The following is a 23003-nucleotide window of genomic DNA, read 5'->3' as shown; positions in this document are numbered from 1 at the left end:
TATGCCAAAGCCTTTGACTGTGTGGATCACAATAAACCGTGGAAAATTCTGAAAGAGATGGGAACACCAGACCACCTGACCTGCCTCTTGAGAAACCTATATGCAGGTCAGGAAGCAACAGTTAGAACTGGACATGGAACAACCGAAAATAAGAAAAGGAGTATGTCAAGGCTGTATATTGTCACCCTGCTTATTTAACTTCTATGCAGAGTACATCATGAGAAACGCTGGGCTGGAAGAAGCACAAGCTGGAATCCAGATTGCCAGGAGAAATATCAATAACCTCAGATATGCAGATGACAGCATCCTTATGGCAGAAAGTGAAGAGGAACTAAAGAGCTTCTTGATGAAAGATGAGAGTGAAAAAGTTGGCCTAACTCAACATTCGGAAAACTTAAGATCATAGTATCTCGTCCCATCACTTCATGGCAAATAGACAGGAAAACAGCAGAAACAGTGTCAGATTTTATTTTGGGGGGCTCCAAAATCACTGCAGATGGTGACTGCAGCCACGAAATAAAAGACACTTACTCCTTGGAAGGAAAGTTATAACCAACCTAGATAGCATATTAAAAAGCAGACATTACTTTGCCAACAAAAGTCTGTCTAGTCAAGGCTATGGTTTTTCCAGTGGCCATGTATGGATGTGAGAGTTGGACTGTGAAGAAAGCTGAGCGCCGAAGAATTGATGCTTTTGAACTGTGGTGTTGGAGAAGACTCTTGAGAGTCGCTTGGACTGCAAGGAGGTCCAACCAGTCCATTCTGAAGATCAGTCCTGGGTGTTCATTGGAAGGACTGATGTTGAAGCTGAAACTCCAATACTTTGGCCACCTCATGCTAAGAGTTGACTCATTGGAAAAGATCCTGATGCTGGGAGGGATTGGGGGCAGGAGCAGAAGGGGACGACAGAGGATGAGATGGCTGGATGGCGTCACCGACTCAATGGCTATGAGTTTGAATAAAGTCCAGGAGTTGGTAATGGAGAGGGAGGCCTGGAGTGCTGCAATTCATGGGGTCGCAAAGAGCTGGACATGACTGAGCGACTGAACTGAACTGAACTGAGGGGAATAAAAGATTAATTTTCATTTATATTTCTTTACTAATAAAATCTGAACATCCTATAAACATGTTTATCGGTCATTAGTGATTCTTCTGAGTTGTTTGTTTTTTTCCTGTGGCTATTTCATCTGACAGGCATTTATATTTTATTAATTCGTAACAGCTCTTTAATTGTTGGGCAGATAAAAGAAAGTATAAAAATCTTTTGTCTATTTTACCCTCAAGTGTTATGCTTAGAGTTTTAGCATAAATCACCTCATTTGAAATTCAAATTATTTCTTGAAATGCTTTAACTTCTGATAGTGTTCAGGTTCATGGATAGTATTGATAAGGTGAAAAAATATTTTTTTTTTCAAATAAGTTCAAAATAGTAAAAGTTAAACTTCTAGAATAGAAATGAAAATTTATGAAATTTTAAGGTAATTAAGTGTTTTATCTGTAGAGGTGAAAACAAACCTTTTAAAAATAAGAATAGGTTTAGCCAATATTACAGTCAGGTAACAGTCAAGAGGTTTTGTTATTTTATTACTCAAGAAATTTAATTATTAAAATGAAATCATTATTTTAAGGACCATGTCTTACTGCCCTGGCTTTACATGCCCTCTGTAGTTAATTCTTTTTTTTAATTGAGTTAATTGTTTTGAGTGATAGGGAAAGATACCTATTTTACAAAAAAAAGCTGCAAAAAATAAACTTTAAGCTTGCCAAAAGCATTCATAGTATATAATTAAAATGTTTCTAGTCAGTAATGTATGACAGTTAATTATAGGTTTAATTTTTTTAGCTTTGGCCATAAACAACTGTCAATGTTAACTTTATCTAATAACAAACTAGATATAGAAGATTCCTAACAGTTGCTCTTACCTCCAGTGCCGACTCCAAACTAAACCTATATAAGAAGATACTAAAGTTATTTTTAAAAATAAGACTAAACTTTGTGATTTTAAAGAAATCTTAAATTTTAAGGACAATGTTATTTATTTTTAAATATTTGTGCAAATGTGTGCATGTGTGTGTATGTGTTATCTGAAAGTACTGCAACTGGTTATAATGTTAAATAAATCAAAACTACTAAGATACACTTGGGATTTAATCAACTTCCCAGTTCAGTAGCATCAAAAGAAAAGAAGACAATGTATGGGATTTTTATTAATTCTTAGACAAGAAAAAAAGAAATTCCTGTTAAATTATCTGAAGCAAACAGCTGTAAGTAGAACCCATTCTATCTTCCTGACTTCCAGTACCTGCTCCCTCCATTTTCCACTGTGGCCTCTGGGACACATGCGTATCAGATTATAAACAAGGTTTCTACATCCTAAATCTCTTCTGTCTCTACCTCTGCCTGAAAGATAACTTGACCCCTCACCCAGGAAACTGCTTCCCTGGCAGCTCTCAGAAGTGAAAGCTACTCATTCTCCTAGACTCCATACAATTTCCCTTTAGTAGCCAAATCCTCTGTCCCTACTTTGAAGCTCAGAACTAGGAGCAATATTATTACCCCATAATCTATCTATCCATCCAACAAATATGTACTTAGTGCCTGCCATGTGCCAGGCACCTTGTTAGCTGTAGACTATAGAACAGTAAATCCTCATGAAGTTTAAAATCTAGTAAGACAAAAATGAAACATATAATTATGCAAATAATTGTCAATTATGAAAGAAAATAATAAGAAAGTATATGAGAGAATCAGTAGGATTTGGTCAGGCCAAGAGTGACAGAGAGCATTTAAGGATGAGAAGGAAAGAACTCAGCTTTCAAGGAAACCAAGTACAACTGGGCAAATGGGTTAGGAGTGGTCTGAGGGGTTGAGGAGGGGGGCCGGTCTCAAAAGTCACATTGAGGACTTTGAATTATATTCTAAATGCAACCAGAAACTTCACTCCTTACCAGAGTCATTACACATCTGCTCCCATTTAACCGGGTTACTTATTCTTCAGCTCTATTCCAAAGCTCTCCACATCCCAGATAGCTAAACACTCAAGACCTCTCAGCTCAACACTCTGGACTCCAGCGACTCCCCCCAGCTCCTCCTCAATCAAGCTTCTCTCTACTTTCTCCTTGTCCAAAATTAGTCCACCTCTGAAAATCAAATTCCAGGATTCGATGTCAGACCATAACCTCTTATCAAGTCTACTTTTCTTCCACTTTATACATATCAAGCCTGTCCTCTACTGTTTGAATTTTTTTAAATCTAATTAGAAAAAAACAATTGAAATATAATCTTATCAGAATAAGTGAAAAGTTATTACTATTTCCTCCAACCCTACCAAGGCATGTAGGCTTTTCTACACCTTCCTCCATGCTCATACCAACATATGTGAACTTATATACACAAATGTAGAGACATTTGTATACATAAATGCTTGTTTTGATTATGAAAAGCTAATCATACCCAATACAAAACTCCGAGAGTTATTTTACCCTAAAAATAAAAATCATGAACAAATCTCACACACAGGCTGAATTCCTTCTTTAAAGTGCTGCACATTGTTCCTGGTAGAGATGCTGCCCGTGGTTCTCCTCCAAAGGGAACTTCACTCATTGTTTCTGCAACAAACTTGCTGACCCCAGAAAACCTTGAAGCAGACTCTTCAGTGGAGCACCAAGCTTCCAATGCTGGTAGCTGGGAAAGCACTGATGCTTGGGACTGGAAAAGTCTGGGAGCAGGATGGTTTCTCACAGCACCGCACTGCAGGCCACGAGCACTGAAGCCATGGTGCCTTCCACCACTGTTTCCTGCTTCCCCAGAAATATGCAAGGCAGGCTGCTGGCAAGCATGGCGGCCACCACAACCATGAGTGGGCAAGGAAAATTAAAACTCACTCACAGTGCTCTGAAAGAAAGACGGCCAACAGAACAGAAACAGGAGATGCCTACTGCAGTAGAACCAATGGAAGAAACAAGAGAATTTTAATGAAAATAGAATGGAATTACAGTGCAAAATACAAAAAAAAAAATCCAAAATTTTTAGGAACTAAAACTCAAGACTTCTTATTTAGAAATTCAGTATCCAACAGCAAAAGAGAATGACTGCCCCTGAGAACCATATAAGCGGTTAGAAACATCAGATGGAAGAAATGCCTCACAACAGTCCTGTAACAGATACCCTGAGGGAAAAGGCAAGTGGTGTGGAGGTCAGATCCAGCAGACAAAATAAGGAAGAGGGGAGGAATATGTAGAGAGGTAATAATCACACAAATAATGGAAGGAAACATTTAGAACTTAAGAGTCATGAGATCCTGAATATCAAGGATAAACAGAAAATCCTGCCAGCCTATTAGTACTGTGGGAACAAGGGCTTTCTTTCCCCATCTGGGATGATGAGAAGCTGGAAGCAGACACCACTTGGGGATTCCCAGGGACTGACTGTGAGCCCCCCTGACACTGAGTTTGGTTCACATGCCAGAAAAATCCAATGTCTGTGCTTAATGTTTCACATGGAAACGTTAAGCAGGGAGATTGCTGAAGTTCTAGTTCTGGTAAATTTCCTTTGTTATTCTGTGCCAGTACATCCAAGTACCAACCTTAGGGTCTTTTCCTTCCATAGTCTAGCCAAAATATGGCGGGGACCAACTTTTAAATACCATATGCACAAATTTCTTTGATAAAATTAAAAACGTTTAAAAGAGAAAGTATTCATAGATGAAGTAATGCATGATTGTTACAAGAAACCATTACCTTTACTTATGAAATATACATGAAGATAGTATGGTCATAGCCAAGAGAAGAGATTCTGGATACCTGCTACTTACTAGCTGTGTGACCTTGAGTGAGTTGCTTTTCTGTGTTTTGGTTTCCTGAAAAGTAAATGTAATTAATAGCACCTATCTCATTAGATAAAGGGAAAATGAATTAATACAAGTATCAGAGTCAGAACTTTGGCATAGATTAGTGCTCAATAAATTAGCAACCCCATGGACTGCAGCCTACCAGGCTCCTCCGTCCATGGGATTTTCCAGGCAAGAGTACTGGAGTAGGGTGCCATTACCTTCTCCGATAGCAATGATGCCACTGGGCTAATGCTGCTGTCACTGCTTACAACAGGAAAAAAGTATTGTACAGAGATTCTGGAGTCAGAAGACTCGAGTTCAAATACCAACTTTAAAACTCAAAGAGTTTTATACCACAGCCACAGGAGTAATTCCTCTTATACTTTTCATATTTAAAACAGGAATATGAATATCTCCCTCTTTTAATATCCATCTACCTATCCACAAACATCAACTAAGTGTCTATATACCAGGTCTTGTGTTGTAGCTGAAAGAGAAATAAGAAAACGTCAATAAGATACAGTTCTGTTCTTTAAGAGTTCAAAGTCTAGTGAAAAATACTCAAAAACCTTCGTTTTCTTTCTTGAGAGTATTTTTTTTTCTTTCATGAGAGTATTTCTTAAGGCTGCCTTTGCTTAAGGAGATGAAGAAAGAATCACAAGGGTCAAGCATGTAACACAAGTACTATGATTTAAAATTAAAAGGCAACACTAATATTGTTAGCAATTGTTAGGCAAAAAATGTGGCCAGTTTCTGAAATTATTGTATTTTTGAAAAATACTATGAAGCAATTGGGTCACTGGGAAGTAAGCCCCTGCAGATGATAACAGCAGTCTTAGGAGTGAGGGGATCAGAGAAAAGCAGGCCCTCATTTCTGGTTAGAGAAATAGATAAAACATCTTGGAGAGACTGAGCTCAGTTCATAGGCTGGACTGTGTAGTACACAACTTGCTGCTTTGAATGATCATTTGAGACCTGAGTATCCTTTAAATAAACACCTCTCAAGTCATTCTCTGAGAGGAGTCACTATTACTTGATTCTTTGTCAATTATATCTGTCCCCTTGTAGAGTATCCTGACTTGACACATAGGGTAGGAGATTAGAGAGAACATCTTCTTGGTGTCTCTTCTACTCCATTCCAATAACAAAGATCTCACACTAAAGCTTCTTGGTATTAAAAGTGTTTATTTTGATCATCCCATGTGAGTTGGCCATGGGAAGGGGTAGGAAAAATCACTCCTCTTTAATCTCTCAGTTAACTCAGGGGTTTCAGAATGTCTACACTAATAATATCAATCACTAACATAAGATGAACAAAAAGAGACTATAAATTCACAGGAGAGACTAAAGACCTATTCTTTATAAAGAATGCATGCCACCGTGTTTTCATCTGTCACTGTCAGCTGGCATTTAATAAAGCCATGACTTAAAATTCTATATTTAAAACCTGACAGAAATTATAATGGCATTTTAGCATATATTTGAAACAATATTAAGTACACTGAGACATTTGGCAACTTTAGAAAGTATGCAATTATATCATTATTAAAAATAATATTCAGAGTATTTTCTTTTATTATATTAATATATACACATATAGCACTATATAATGTAAAACAATTACATACATTATTTAAAATCATGTATTTGGCTTATAATTGGCCAAGGTTTATTACAAATTCATTTGAATGGTGGCTATAGTCACAAAGAATGATTCTAGCTTCTTTTCTGTGTATAAAATATTCTAGAAACCAAAATAAATTAAATAGATATTAATCCAGAGTTAAGTGAAGACTATCCAGCAAAAAAGGAATACTAACATGTATCTTGTTTTAAAATTTCAATTGGATAATAAATTATGTTTCAAAAATCTTTACATAAAAGCTTAATAGCACCACTCATAAATCATAAAGTATACCAACAGATAACATATTTATTTAATTTTTACCTAATTACTTTTTACTCATAGTAAAAATCTATTGTTTATAGAAAGTAAAGCCAAAAATTTATCCAAACATTGTTACATAAGAGGTTTTAAGAAACTGTAAATAATTCTTAATACTCTCATTTTGATTCTCTGACTTTTCAAGACTATGTTGTATTTCTTTCAAACATACTTCCTGATGTTGTGCTTTCTAAATAAAAAAAAGAAATAAAAATAGTTAATAATGACATTAATATCAAAGGATAGTCATAATATAAAAAGTTATATACACAATAATTGAATACATGGTTTTTAATTTTTTAAAAGAAAAAACTTTAGAACTCACTTTTCTTTAAAATCTAGAATAGAGCACACACATGGTTGATCTCTGTGACAGTTGGTTGTAATACACACCCACTTTGCCCCAAATTATTATATATTTTATATGATTAACTTAAATAGATTTTACTTAAAACTGTCACAATTTCTATTACATTTAACATGGCATATTTTAATACTAGTTTTTGTCATTTTCTTTGCCTAAAAGGCTGACTACTTTTGCTATCTTAAAATAGCAAAACTATTTTTGCTGTCTATAAACTAGACAGAATTCTAGTTTTGATAATATGAACATTTTATTTTTGGAATCTTTTAAAAACAAAATGAACTCAATATCATATGTGGTCTTTGAGGAAAACATTTAAAATGTAATGTATTTTTAAAATATTCAGTTGTGTGTAAATTCCCAAATAGATCTGTTCACTGAAAATATTTTAGATAGACAGGCTACAAATATCACCTACCTTCCAACTAAAATGTAGGAACCATGAGAAGAAAAATCTTTTATATCCCTCCTACCAGGTGTTCAATGACACCAGATACCTTCTGAAACTGAGCAATGCCCCCAAGGAAAGTATAGTGGGTGGTATAAAACAACTCGCCAGGCTGAAGTCTACAAAGTCATAGAATGACTACAATGGATCTTTGAGAAACATTGATTTTACTCAACACCTTGGAGGGAAAAATATTAATACAAATACACATAAGGTAGAATGCAAAATGAACACAGATTTTAAAATGTAAGTATATAATATATTCCAAAGACATTTCAGGCTTCTTGATCTAGAGTAGGCCGCTGAGGGTCACCCTTGGGTCTGCGTATCTATTCCCTCTCTCTCCCCCTGAAGCACTGGGCAGAAAATCTGTAGAGGCCTGCTGCTGTGGGGCGGGCACTATGGAAGACAGCAGCATACAATTAACTATGAGACAGCCTCTCAGGGTGCTTACAATTCAGATGGAGCTAAGGCGTGTGTATAAAACAAGTATCTGAAACTGCCAACTGAACTGCTCCCGGGAAGGGACAGAAATAAACCCATTTTTCAGCAATGTCTTAATCCAAGGTCAGAATTCTACATTTTTACTACTGTAAAAATCATCAAGCTTAACTAAACATCAGATCTTAAATTTACTTATTTTAGCAGCTTTAACCAAGTACTAGGAATATTATAACACACATACCTTATTTTAAAATACTCATTTTTTAGAAGTTTCAATTACACACAGAATATCGCACATTTTACAATATAACAGAAACTCTGACAGTGACTAAAAAATATTCTGAAATAAAGCGAAGGCCTGTGCTAAACTAAAGATGAGAAATGTTTTGTTCTGATTAAATTGCCATGAAACTTTTGATGGTAATAAAATTAAACTAATAATGATGGCTAAAATATCTAACTTTTGAACCTTTCAGGTTTTCAATGGTCTACATTCTTGGGAATGAAAAAATAGTTATCATGGAGTCTGGCTCCTGGAAAAAATAAAAGTATTATTATTTCCTATGTCACTGTTTAGTAGATAATTTTCAACTAAGTCAATCACAACTCGTGCTAGTTTTCATAGTATATTACACCAACCATTTCATGAATAGTTAGGAGAAAACATTAGAAGACTAACTAAACATAGCCAATTTGGTATTTTCATTTTATGACTGAGTAGACCCAAGCATCCACCTCATAAGCAGATATAACTAAAACATCTAAATCATCAACTTATAACTTCCTAAAATATAATATTCATTATTTAATACTATCAAAATCTATCATAGTGTTTATCTTAAAAATGAAAAATTCATAATAGAAAGAAAACAAGTAAATGATATTTGTAACTTTCATTAAGCATCTGTCATGTAAAAATAATATGCAGAGAAAGGGCCTGATGAGACTTTGGGAGAAATGTAATAGAAGCTACCAAGGATACAGGATAATAATTCCTTGGCCAAATGCTGACATTTTTATTTTTATGATTTATATTATTTGTTACTTTTAGTACTATTAGTAAAGTAATAGCCTTGATTCCCTTCACTTTGTATGTTAACTGTTTAACTAAAACTCCATGCTAAGAATGTTAAATGCTCACTTATTTTTAATGAAAATACATTAAGCCATACTAATACTTACGCTGTTCATTTTGCAAACAAGTTGATTTTGTTCTTCATTTTTCTTTCTAAGCTCATTTTCCAGATCTACTATTTTGACTTGTAAAGCCCTTTCTCTAGATGACATTTTCTCTATTTCTTCAGAAACCTGTAATTTTAATTGAAAGAATAAAAGAGCTAAATGTGCTTTCTTTAAGATATAATTTAAAGCCTTGACATAATTATACTGTATCTCTTCTTTCCAAATAGATATTATTTGGATATTAGACAACTTAACTACAAAGTGTTTAAGGGTGTTCTATCTTGAGAAACACATATAGCATAAGCATGCATTCTCCTGTTTGGTATGGAAGTATCTGAAAAAGTAGCTTGAAGTGGAAGACGTGTATATATTACCACAGATGTGACGTAGGCAGGTTTTCCCCAATACTATATTTCCACAATCTGCTGAGATTAACTGCCATGTTTTTACAGTATTTATCATGGCATCCAAAGTGGTGGTGGGACATAGAAAGTTCACAATCGATGCTGATTATAGACTTGGATGGAGAGAATTGGGGGCAGGGTAGATGATATTCACACCACACACACACACACACACACACACACTAGATTGGTTTTTCATTCATTCACTTCCAAAATGGTCTGAATTTGAGTTTTCGTATTTCTCTGATGGTTTATTTCAGCAGAAAGTCTAGCTTAGCGATGTTATCCAAGGATTCAGATACATGGGAACCTATTTGCAGGAAAGGTGAGTTGGAACCACAAGAATGAAAGTGGAGGCAGAGACTAGTTCAGGAGCAAGGAGCTAGTATGAGGACTGTCCTCTAACCTAACTCCCAGGGACTAAGTTCTAAGTTATTATAAAGTTATTTACAAAGATTTCTTGTGCACAAATTCCAAGGGTGATTGTGAGAGAAGAATTCTAACAGCATTTGAAGCTTTGGGAGAAAGAGCCCCCAGGACAAGTACCCATGTCCTTTACAATGCCCTGCAGTGTGGACAACAGTGACAGGGCAGTGACGGCACTCTTCACGCGGCAGTAGCTCCACATTTCACCGCAGCCGGAAGGAAAGGAGAGGGCAGACACATCTCTGAGGACTCTAAATACTTCTGAGAAGAAATCTGACAGCATCCAGCATTTCCAAGGTTCATGTAGTCTGAACCCAGGCTAAAGTCACTTCTCCTCCCACAGGCTGGGACTGAGAAACCTGGATTACATTTCTATCATTGGCAGTACATTTTACTACTCAGCTTTCATTCAACGATATGTCTTTCAAAGTCAACTTAAATAGCTTTCCCAGAGGTTAAAAAATATCAAAATATATCTATGTGACACTTAAGAGTTCAAGGGTATCAGAAGTTCTCTCACTCTTGTGGAATTGCCTTTAACAGGATTGCGAAAGACCACAGGTGGAAGAGTTCAGAGAGACATTCAAAGTCTGGTGTTGGACATGTAAAGCCTGAGTTGCCTAAAAATGTTAAGAGGAGATAAATAGCAGAGCATACGAATTTAGATGTCAGGAAATAAAGAAGTCTGTGGCAGAGATATACTTCTGAGAGTCATCAGGGTATAGACAATCTCTTTCCAGTGTCATTCAATCCTATGAGGAAACTCATCTTCCCCATTTTACCAATTAAGAAACTAAAGTTTGGCAAGTAGCTTGCCCTGGGTTGGGATATAATGTGTCAGGGCCAGAATTAAAATCCACCTCTTGTGAATTCCAAAGCCCACGTTGTGTCTTTCAAGATTACATTTTCAAATTATTTGATAAATTTACCTCTTCTTTGAGATCTTCCTGAATCATTTCTCCACATCTCCAAATTGAACTAATCCACCTGGCAGTGCCCCTTGTGTCTTCCCTACATTGTAGCAACTACTTGCTGGATGATACTGTCTGTTCACACGTTGTTTCCCTACTGAACTGTGAGTGTCCTGAGAGCTGAGGCCAGTTCTTACTCATCTGTGTATCAGAAGCACTAACAGAATGCTTCTCAACAGACAGTGAGATATTTATTAAATGCTTATCATATGGATTTAACTGGAAATTAATTCTTGTCCATATTTATTTTTACAACATTTGCCAAAAGGGAGTTGAGCTTTATAGCTCACTGAATCTCAATCAAAACCAAAAGGTTCAGTAACTTGCATATTTGCTTTGGTTTCATTTAAAAAAAAGAAGGGCGATTCCTATAAAGTGTTTTCCATTCCTGCCCTTTACCCTGCCACATCACCATTTATTTAGTGAAGTAACTCCGGACCAGTAACATATCTGTTTAGCTCCAAAAGGGAAAAGTAGATAAAAAACAAAAATGTAATTGCTCCCTTCACCCTGTCATCAGGATAAAAACAATAACTGTAGGTTTGGCAAGATGAGATATCGTCTGTTTAAAAAGATGACTCTTTGGTAATCTAATTAAAATGTTTCTAAATAAAGGCCATCTGTACCTTTTGTCTTCCTTCTTCTAAAGCAGCTTCCAGCTGTCTGGCCAGTGCTGTATATTCTGCAGATTTCTCTTTAAATTTAAGATTGCTGTGCTTAAGACATTCTTCTTGGTTTGCCAGCTTCTTTTCAAGCTCTTTATTTTCTGCATCCATCTGTTCTAATTTTCTTTTTACAGAAGACATATATTTTAAAATTATAGTGTGTAGAAAAAAATGTAATACCAACTTTAAGTCAATTTAATACTTACTGTTTAAGGTTTTCACACTTTAACTGAATAAGATAATTTTCCTCTTCCAGAGAAAGCTTTGTCAGAAGATTATGATTTTCGTCAACCTAAAAGAGAAAAAAGTTTTCTTGGTTATTTTCTTCATAAGTGATTTCCAGAGAAATCTACATAGTTTACTGCTAGAACAATTATAAAAAAGAAGATGGTATAAATATTATTACCCCTACACAGAGAGACACCAAGAAATATTACATTGTTAAAAAACAAATTCTTAAATTCCTGGATTTTTTTAAAAAACTATTGCTGCCTCATGGAAAATTATTTACTAAAATTGTTACTGAAAGATGGCAATTAAAACATTCTGAGTAATGTTTTATTGAAAAAGAACATGTATTTTGTTAAGTAAATGTGAAGATTTTAAACAGTAACCTCCTATTGTTGGATACTTAGGATTACTCTTACAGTTTTCTGATAATCACCTACAGACAGTGATTAATAATTGAATATCTGTGAAGTTGTAACTATTGAATAAAAAACATATTTGTGAGATGCAAAACAAAACAGATAAGCAAATCAACCAAAGATACACTTGCCTACACCAAAACAATATTTTTCCCACTGCTTGACCCAGAGGGAGGGTATGGGGAGGGAGGAGGGAGGAGGGTTCAGGATGGGGAACACAGGTATACCTGTGGCGGATTCATTTTGATATTTGGCAAAACTAATACAATATTGTAAAATTTAAAAATAAAATAAAATTAAAAAAAAAATAAAAATAAATAAATAAATAAAAGCTAAAAACAGGACTATCATATGACCCAGCCATCCACTCCTGGGCCTATATCCAGAGAACATTATCATTTGAAAATATACATGCACCCCTACATTCACAGCAGCACTAGTTATAATAACCAAGTCGTGGAAGCAACCTAATTAAGGGTCCATTTATAGATGAATGAATAAAGAAGATATACTAAGTATATACAATGAAATATTACTCAGGCATTAAAAAATGAAATAATGCCACTTGCAGCAATATGGATGGACCTAGAGATTATGATACTAAATGAAGTAAGTCAAACAGAAGGAAGACAAATATCATATAATATATGTGGAATCTAAAAAAAATAATAGAAATTAATTTATTTACAAAGCAGAAATAGACTCACAGACACAGAAAACAAACTTATGATTATCAAAGGGGAAGTGGGGGAGAAGGATAAATTAGGATTATGGTTTAAACATACACACTACTATATATAAACTAGATAACAAGGATCTGCTATATAATGTGTGGAACTATCTCTCTCTCTGTCTATATCTATATCTATCTATCTATATATATATACACATATATGAGAAACTAACACATTGTGAATCAACTGTATTTCAATAAAAATTTAAAAATAAAAAAAAAACCCTTTAGACCTTTGACCTTCAAAAAAAAAATTTTTTTAAAAGCTACATTTAAATAATGCAGTTTTGAAAAAAATTTTTTTCTCATATTTCAGTTAGTGTGATTTGACACTTTCCTAGAAAGATCTCTTCTCAGGAGATAAACTCAGCAAAGTTTTGTTTGAGTTCTTTTAAAAAGAGGATGATTTTCAATATTAAATCCAGATTAATTTGGAAGATAGGGAATTCTTCCTAAAATTATTTTGCAAATAAAAAGATGTGCCACCACCTTTGGATATACTTCTTTGAAAATAAAGATTAAAAAATATTTATTAAGTGTTTACTATGTTAGGCATTTAATTAAGAGACGGCTATATGAAACCCATGATCTCTCTCTTCTGATGCAGTGAAAAAGTATATGTTTAAAAAATTGACAATAATCCAAATAAACTTGCACATAATTCTAACAGAAATAAATTCTAATTTTTATATGGTAAATTTCAATAATTTATCTTATCCTGACATCAAAAATATACATGTAAGCATAGCTTTGCTCCTTCTCTCATGCTATTACTATCCTCAAATGTTTAAATATAGATTTGTATGAATAAACTAAAAATTAGCAATTTTAACTACCATTTTTCATTATAAAATACTAACAAGAAGAGTTTACAAAATAATCACAGTATTCACAAGAAACTGACATTTTATCAACTTATTTAGATAAGAGTAAAATAATCAACCCCTGACAGGAGTGCCCTCAACTGGCGAAATTATTCCAAAGCATTTAACACATCTAACGAAAATCAAAATGATGGTTGGACACCTGGCCCTGAAGCTCCCTAACGGTGTGTGCCTGGTCTGCACACTTCCCCTTGTGGTGCTGCAGACTCTCCTGACACTCCTGAAGCCTCTGTTCCACCGCCGTCAAGGAATCGCGGACACGTTCTAACTCCTTCAGATGAGACTCCATCTGGCCTCTCATCTGAGTTGTAGCATTAGGGAAATAAGTGCAAGATCACACATTCAGCATCCATGTTTTTACTATCTTAAATACTAGATATGCCTGTAATATAATAAATATTTTAGGTATAAGAGTTTATAAAAAGAGATTTAACCAAATAAATAAGAATAAACTTTAAGTTTGACTGTGCTAAATAAGAATGAAAAGTGAAACTTTCTCAGTCATATCTGACTTTTTATGACCCCACAGACTGCCGCCAGGCTCCTCTGTCCATGGAATTCTCCAGGCACATTCTGCCAATCCCTTCCCCAGGGGATCTACTCGACCCAGGGATTGAACCTGAGACTCCTGCATGACAGGTTAATTCTTTACCATCTGAGCCACCAGGGAAGCCCACCCGTTAAATTAGAATATAGAACACAAAAGTAGGTTGGACTTTAATTAGTGTACAAAAAGTTTGTTGAGTAAATGAATATGGTGATATTAGCTTGCAGGGCAAATGTTTAAATTACTTAGGAAAGTAAACTTTTGACTCTGTCCTGTCATTTATATGCAAGCACAGATATTACTAAGAAAGCTGGTACAGTAGTCTTCTGCTGTCCAGCCATCAGTCTGAAGTAACTATAGAATTTTGTCCAAAATTTGGTAACTCAGATATTTTGAATAAAGCAGCCTTGCTGCACTCAGCTTAGTCAGAATTAGTGAGGTTTGCTGTATGTAAATTCAAAATACCTAATATCAGTAGTATTCAGGAGACTATAATTTGATCATTAATGTTACTATGTTACTAAGAATAAATCTAACTGTACCTATATTATCTCTGGGGTGCTACAATTCCTCACGGTGGCACTTTTGTAGAGATGTGACAAGAAGCAACCATAAAAATTGCTTGAACTGATAATTTAGAGGAAATAACAAGACACAGGGCACCTGGGATGTTCATAGGGAAGAAAAACAAAAGCTAGACTTTTCCCCAAGACAGGGAATACCGAGAGCTACTATGCAACATCAGGCCTTCTGGACGACAAATGATAAAATTAGAAAAATGCCTGCCTCTGGGTCCCCAAACATCTAAGAGCCCATGACAAAGACAAGAGACTTAAAACAGTGGACAAGAAAAAGGAAGCATGGACAAGAAAAAGGAAGCATTTCACTTTAAAAAATAGCTTATCTGGTTTAATACCAGTAAGAAAACACTGTGACCTCATAGTATCTGAAAACCCTGCACAGGCTCCAGCCTCTTCAGCCTTTTGAACAGGTTTTCTAAAATGGACTTTTATTTATAAAAGTTGCCTATAAAAGAGGAGGCATTTGCATTGGTATGTCTCATGAGAAAAAGTAACCAAGAGGTATGAAATGATTTCTTCTGTGGTCTACTAAAAATAGGTGAAAAGTAGTAAGTTGCACATCTGATGGGCTACCTTTCTCTCTTTTAACCAGCAGAGAAGCCTGCTCTGACTGACCTCTTCTTCACACTGGTGTCTTACTCAGACTTCTCAATTCCAAGATGTGGGGACAACCCAGAGACAGTCACCTTATTACACTCAACTAACCAGTAACATCCCATGACCTCCCTAGCTGGGAGTCAGGGATGTCAGCGTCCTAAAAGTTTCACTGCTTCCTTACCAAAAGCAATGTGAGAAGACCCAAAAAAGGATGCGGTTTCATTTAAAAACTTAAAAATATTCACAAAAACATCATAACTTGCCAACACTGACCTTCCCCTCATTCTTTTGCAATAGGGTGAAAAAAAAAGGAAATGATTTTGTTTTGGGGGAAAAAAAAAAGAAAAGGGTTCTTTTTGCTTTTAATGTTACTTTTCTTCCAAAAAAGCATTTAGAAGAGAATATTTTGTTTTTTTACACAAAAGATTTAGTATCAGAATAGAAAAGGTGAGATTAAAAATGAAAGATAGTCAACTTTGCATGAAGCTCAGTGATAACCATTTTTTGATGCTACTTAAGTCTCCTCTTGTATCAGAAAAATTAAACATTTATGTTATTTTTTAAATATTTAGGAAAAAATTTTAAAATATATTAACACATTTCAGGTCTGGAAGACACATTACTTACTTAGAAAACAAATTGCCACAGAAATCGAGAACAGATAATTCCTAAGTCTAAACTAAAGAAAATGAAAGAATTTATATAAAATTTATATAAAAGAATTCATATAAAATTCATACAGTACAAAACATAAATAAAACATTTTATTATTTAAAATGTCAAACTAACCTTTTTTAATTTTTTATTTTTGTTTTTTGTTATTAGGCTATTTTCTTGTAGCAAATTTTTGCATCTGCTTTTTACCATTTCAGCTGCTTCTTGCACCTTTTGTATCTGAAAATAAAATATATTACAGTAATATGCATTCTTTTCTTATTAGGACCATTATATGAAATAAAAAGCTAAAACTGTGAATTTAAATTTTAAAATTTCTATTTTAAACCCATTATCATTACCCTATTAGTACCATCAGTATGTTTATCTAATGTTATTCCTTCTTTAAATACAAGAATCACTCAGTGCTCTACTCTAATCCACAATCCTTGTGTGATTTACCTGTCTTTTCCCATAATACTTCTAGAATCTTCACCTGAGCTCTGAACTTTAGAGAGAGACCTTCATTAGCAGGTCAATGTCACTTTAAAGAATTGGTCTCTGGTCCAAACTAGCTCCCAAAGCAACTATTTCACTCTACACATCAAAATCTGTTAAATAAAAAACCTAAGCACTTTATACAAGACCCAGAGCCAAGAATATACTCATTCACAGTATTCTTCATGGAGGGTTAAATCAGAACAACCAGCTGGAAGACCCAGATGATATTTTCAGTGAGGCATCACACAGTCCATCACAGCCTCCACTCTTAGCTCTAGCAGGGATAACTGGAATATTCTAACTGAATTTTAGTCTCAACTCCAGTTTCCCATCTAAACCATGGGAATGGAGTCCTTCCTACTTACCTACATTATTTCCCTCCTTCAGCTTTAACCTTTAGTTCATTATCCTTCGATTCAAACACTCTCTTTCATGAAAATAAGGTCCTTGTTGACCAATTTGTTACCCATCATTCAAGGACCTGCATATGTCTCATCTTTCAAATGAAGTTTTTCTTAAATACTGTATTTCTAAATCGTAAGCTTTTCTATAAATTACCAATTAACACATGCTCTATTCAATACATATGTTCTTTTCCAGGTATTTCATGAGAATAAATCTGAATTATACTTTATTAAGATGCAAAGAGGAAATATTGTGCTTTAATGACCCTTGAATGGAGTCATTATTCTAAATCAATACCATTAACAATACAAGATGACAAATATAACTAAAATTAACTAACAAGATTACTATAAGTTCCATTACACCTATGCAATTAATTTTAGATCACTTTTAGGAATATCCAATATAAACAGCGCATTCAAATTAGGAATAAGAGGAATCATTTTATGAATTTGGGACCTTAAGAAATATTTTGAGATAAATCATATTTTATCACAATAACTCCACCTTTCCTCAGTTCTGCTTTTTTAAACCATAAACAAATACAGTGTTTAAATTATCTACCAAGTTTAACAAACATTAAAATAAATGCAATGGTTACCTGAGTTTTATAAACTTCAATAAGGGTTTTCTGTTGTTTTTCTACTTCTTGCAATTCTAAGAGTTCATTTTCAACAGAGGCAATCTCATCCTTCAAAGTAGCAAGTGTAGTCTATTAAGGAATATATAAATAGATTTTATAAATCATTAGAATTCATTTGTACTTTGATGCATTAAAAATTAATTCATTTATCAATGAAGCTAATAAAATTAACTTATTTCTGACTGCATATAATTACCATTAAAATTAAGAATTTCAAAAAGTTATTTATTAAAAACATATTTTTAAACTTTAAAAATTTATTGACATAAAAGACTTGAACAATAGAAAGCCCACATTCCTGGAAGGGAGACTCAATACTATTGACATATCAGTTTTTTACAAATCAATACAACTTTACTATAATTACAACCAAAACAGTTGAGGGGAAGAGGAATATGAGAAAATTAACTTAAAATTCATGTGGAAAAATAGAAGAGACTAATAAAAATTTTAAAGGATACTAAGTAGAGAATCTCAGTACTTATTACATATTAAAATGTATGCTGTTGTTCAGTTGCCAAGTTGTGTCTGACCCCTCTCTATATAATACAGGGGTCTATGGAATAGAAAAAAAAAATACATTAAGATTATATTTATTATATGACAAAGATTGGATTTTTAAATAAACGGGGAAAATATGGATCACCATAATGGTAATAAGAAAATCATTCATTAGGAAAAAACAGGTTAACAATACACCTTCAGCAAACATGATTTTTACATTGGTCAATTATACATTTATTTTAATGTGTTAAATATTAAAAAAAATTAAGCTTACACTTTTTTTCACAGAAGATTCAGGTAAAATCTGATTTAATTTTAGAATAGTAAAAACCTAACTAAGCATAAAATCAAAAGATGATATCAAGAACTGTAAGAGTCTGAAATTTTTACCCTCCAAGACTACCAGTTAGCCTAGCATAGTCTCATGGATACTAGCAGAAGACACAAGACTCCTGGGTGAGTCTTATATCAGTGTTTGTGTTAGTTTCCTAAGCCTCACTTCCTCCAAAGCAATACCAAGAGGGCCGATGACACCTGTACACATAGGGAGACACACAGAGAAGCAACTCCAAATTTAGGGAACCCAAATCTTTTATAACAGGCAGTAAGCATGCCTTTTGGTAGAAGGAAACACTACTATCTTCCAAGGATGTTCGCTATACAAACATCCTTGAAAAGATAAGTCTGTTTCTGGATCATAGTCAGTATGTTGCTCCCAAGATGTGCAGAAATGTGAGAGACTCCAAAAGGAAGCCGTAAAGGGAAAAAAAAAAAAAAATATATATATATATATTATACACATACACACACATACACATATACATACATAGGTTCATGTGTATCTCCAAAATTTCAGAGCCCCTCAAAGTATTAAACAGGCTAACAAAATGTGCAATAAAGTAAAGGATTATGACAAAAGATTAATATCCTAATATAGAGAGAACCCTTATATAATAATTTTGAAAAAAAAAAGACATGTAAAGGATAATTAGTAGGTAATTCCAAAAGGCAGAAATGTAAATGATGAAAAATACATGAAAAAAATAGCCTGACCAGTTATTACAAATGCCCTAAGCACTGGATATAGTCTTTTAGTAGTGAACATAAAAAGCAAAAACCCCTTCCATCATGAGCTTAATGTACTCCATGTATAGACAGACAAAAACAAGGAGTATACAGACAAAGAAAACAAGAACAAGATGAAAGATATATCATACATGATAGCAAGATAGTAAGGACAAGATGAGAATGGGCTACCAGGAAGGCCTCCTGAAAAAGAGACTCTGGAGTAAACACCAAAAGGATGTGCTGCCCTTTGAGGGAAGAGGCCATAGTGGGAGAAAACCTGGTCAGTTAGAGGAAAACAGAAAGAAGGCCAATGTAGCAGAAAGCAAGAAAAAGGGAAGTGTGGAAGAAGATAAGGTCAGAGAGGCAATGTCAGAGGTCAGATAGTATAATGCCTTGTAGATGTTTACTCTATTAACCAAGAGCAGTGGCATGGTCTGAAGATGACTTACATTTTTATAGGAACTACTCTACTATTACCGACCGAGAGCCAGACATCCTGGAATGTGAAGTAAAGTGGGCCTTAGAAAGCATCACTACAAACAAAGCTAGTGGAGGTGATGGAATTCCAGTTGAGCTTTTCCAAATCCTGAAAGATGATGCTGTGAAAGTGCTGCACTCAATATGCCAGCAAATTTGGAAAACTCAGCAGTGGCCACAGGACTGGAAAAGGTCAGTTTTCATTCCAATCCCAAAGAAAGGCAATGACAAAGAATGCTCAAACTACCACACAATTGCACTCATCTCACACACTAGTAAAGTGATGCTCAAAATTCTCCAAGCCAGGCTTCAGCAATACGTGAATCGTGAACTTCCAGACGTTCAAGCTGGTTTTAGAAAAGGCAGAGGAACCAGAGATCAAATTGCCAACATCCGCTGGATCATGGAAAAAGCAAGAGAGTTCCAGAAAAACATCTATTTCTGCTTTATTGACTATGCCAAAGCCTTTGACTGTGTGGATCACAATAAACTGTGGAAAATTCTGAAAGAGATGGTAATACCAGACCACCTCACCTGCCTCTTGAGAAATCTGTATGCAGGTCAGGAAGCAACAGTTAGAACTGGACATGGAACAACAGACTGGTTCCAAACAGGAAAAGGATACGTCAAGGCTATATATTGTCACATCCTGCTTATTTAACTTATATGCAGAGTACATCATGAGAAGCGCTGGGTTGGAAGAAGCACAAGCTGGAATCAAGATTGCCAGGAGAAATATCAATAACCTCAGATATGCAGATGACACCACCCTTATGGCAGAAAGTGAAGAGGAACTAAAAAGCCTCTTGATAAAAGTGAAAGAGGAGAGTGAAAAAGTTGGCTTAAAGCTCAACATTCAGAAAACAAAGATCATGGCATCTGGTCCCAACACTTCATGGCAAATAGATGGGGAAACAGTGTCAGACTTTATTTTTTTGGGCTCCAAAATCAGTGCAGATGGTGACTGCAGTCATGAAATTAAAAGACGCTTACTCCTTGGAGGGAAAGTTATGACCAACCTAGATAGCATATTCAAAAGCAGAGACATTACTTTGCCAACAAAGGTCCGTCTAGTCAAGGCTATGGGTTTTTCCAGTGGTCATGTATGGATGTGAGAGTTGGACTGTGAAGAAGGCTGAGCACCAAAGAATTGATCCTTTTGAACTGTGGTGTTGGAGAAGACTCTTGAGAGTCCCTTGGACTGCAAGGAGATCCAACCAGTCCATTCTGAAGGAGATCAGCCCTGGGTGTTCTTTGGAAGGAATGATGCTAAAGCTGAAACTCCAGTACTTTGGCCACCTCATGCGAAGAGTTGACTCATTGGAAAAGACTCTGATGCTGGGAGGGATTGGGGGCAGGAGGAAAAGGGGAGGACAGAGGATGAGATGGCTAGATGGCATCATCGACTCGATGGATGTGAGTTTGAGTGAACTCTGGGAGTTGGTGAGGGACAGGGAGGCCTGGCGTACTGCAATTCATGGGGTCACAGGGAGTCGGACACAACTGAGTGACTGAACTGACATACCTACAAAAGAATGAGACTAGAACACTTTGTAACACCGTACACAAAAATACATTCAAAATGGGTTAAAGACCTAAATGTAAGACCAGAGACTATAAAACTCTTAGAGGAAAACATAGGCACAACACTCTCCGACATAAATCTCAGCAAGAACCACTATAACCCACCTCCCAGAGTAATGGAAATAAAAACAAAAATAAACAAATGGGACCTAATTAAACTTAAAAGCTTTTGCACAACAAATGAAACTATAAGCAAGGTGAAAAGACAGCCCTCAGAATGGGAGAAATAATAGCAAACAAAACAACTGACAAAGAATTAATCTCCAAAATATACAAGCAATTCATACAGCTCAATACCAGAAAAATGAACAACCCAATCAAAAAAATGGGCAAAAAACCTAAATAAACATTTCTCTAAAGAAGACATACAGATGATTAGTAAACCTAAGAAAAGATGCTCAACTTCACTCATTATTAGAAAAATGCAAATTAAAACCACAATGAGGTATCATCTCATGCCGGTCAGAATTGAATCATCAAAAAGTTCACAAACAATAAATGCTGGAGAGGTTGTAGAGAAAAGCGAACCCTCTTTCACTGTTGGTGGGAATGTAAACTAGTACAGCCACTATGGAGAACAGTGTGGAGATTTCTTAAAAAATTGCAAACAGAACTGCCATACAACCCAGCAATTCCACTGCTAGGCATACACCCAGAGGAAACAAGAACTGAAAGAGACACATTTCAGACACATCTCAGTACCCCAATGTTCACTGCAGCACTATTTACAATAGCTAGGATATGGAAGCAACCTAGATGTCCATTGGTAGATGAATGGATAAGGAAGTTGTGGTACATATACACAATGGAATATTACTCAGCTATAAAAAGGAACGTATTTGAGTCAGTTCTAATGAGGAACCTGGATGAACTAGAGCCTATTATACAGAGTGAAGCAAGTCAGAAAGAGAAAGACAAATTATACTAACACGCAAATACGTATATTAACACATGTATATAGAATTTAGAAAGATGGTACCAATGATCCTACCTGAATGGCAGCAAAGAAGACACAGATGTAAAGAACAGAATTTTGGACTCAGTGGGAGAAGGCAAGGGTGGGATGATTTGAGAGAATACCACTGAAACATGCAAATACATTACCATATGTAAAACAGATGACCAGTGCAAGTTCAAGGCATGAAGCAGGGCACCCAAAGCTGGTGTTCTGGGACAACCCAGAGGGATGGGGTGGGAAGAGAGGTGCAAAGGGGATTCTGGATAGGGGGACACATGTATACCTGTGGCTGATTCATGTTGATGTACGGCAAAATCCATCACAATATTGTAAAGTAATTATCTTCCAATCAAAATAATAGGAAAAAAAAGAATTGTTCAATAAATATTGAATGAGAACTAACTATATGTCACACCTCCCCTAGGCATCCTCTGCATAAAAGATGGGAGTTTGTGAGGAAAGATTTATCCTAATTGAGGAGACTTTGGGAGGAAGGAGCATTTAAACTGAACTTTAAAGAAAAGGTAGGATTTAAATAC

The 23003-nt window shown here is 35.2% G+C and overlaps 1 protein-coding gene across 9 annotated transcripts in view; it reads right to left on the bottom strand.

The window, feature by feature from the left end:
* Positions 1–5997: 5997 nt before the first annotated feature.
* Positions 5998–23003, bottom strand: part of ODF2L (outer dense fiber of sperm tails 2 like) — a 393421-nt gene continuing 376415 nt past the window's right edge. For 7 of the 9 annotated variants that reach the window (XM_061411371.1, XM_061411374.1, XM_061411367.1 and 4 more), the window contains 7 exons: positions 17832–17942; positions 16460–16564; positions 14088–14246; positions 11888–11973; positions 11643–11805; positions 9216–9341; positions 5998–6967 (listed from right to left, as the gene is read on the bottom strand). In XM_061411371.1, coding sequence (XP_061267355.1) covers positions 6839–6967; positions 9216–9341; positions 11643–11805; positions 11888–11973; positions 14088–14246; positions 16460–16564; positions 17832–17942 — 879 coding nt within the window. In that variant the 3' untranslated portion in view covers positions 5998–6838. The remainder of the gene's footprint in view (positions 6968–9215; positions 9342–11642; positions 11806–11887; positions 11974–14087; positions 14247–16459; positions 16565–17831; positions 17943–23003) is intronic. The other 2 variants (XM_061411375.1, XM_061411377.1) reach the window with 1 other exon arrangement.

The sequence above is a fragment of the Bos javanicus genome, chromosome 3, assembly GCF_032452875.1.
Source record: "Bos javanicus breed banteng chromosome 3, ARS-OSU_banteng_1.0, whole genome shotgun sequence".
NCBI lineage: Eukaryota > Metazoa > Chordata > Mammalia > Artiodactyla > Bovidae > Bos > Bos javanicus.
This window is presented reverse-complemented; position numbering and strand designations above follow the sequence as displayed.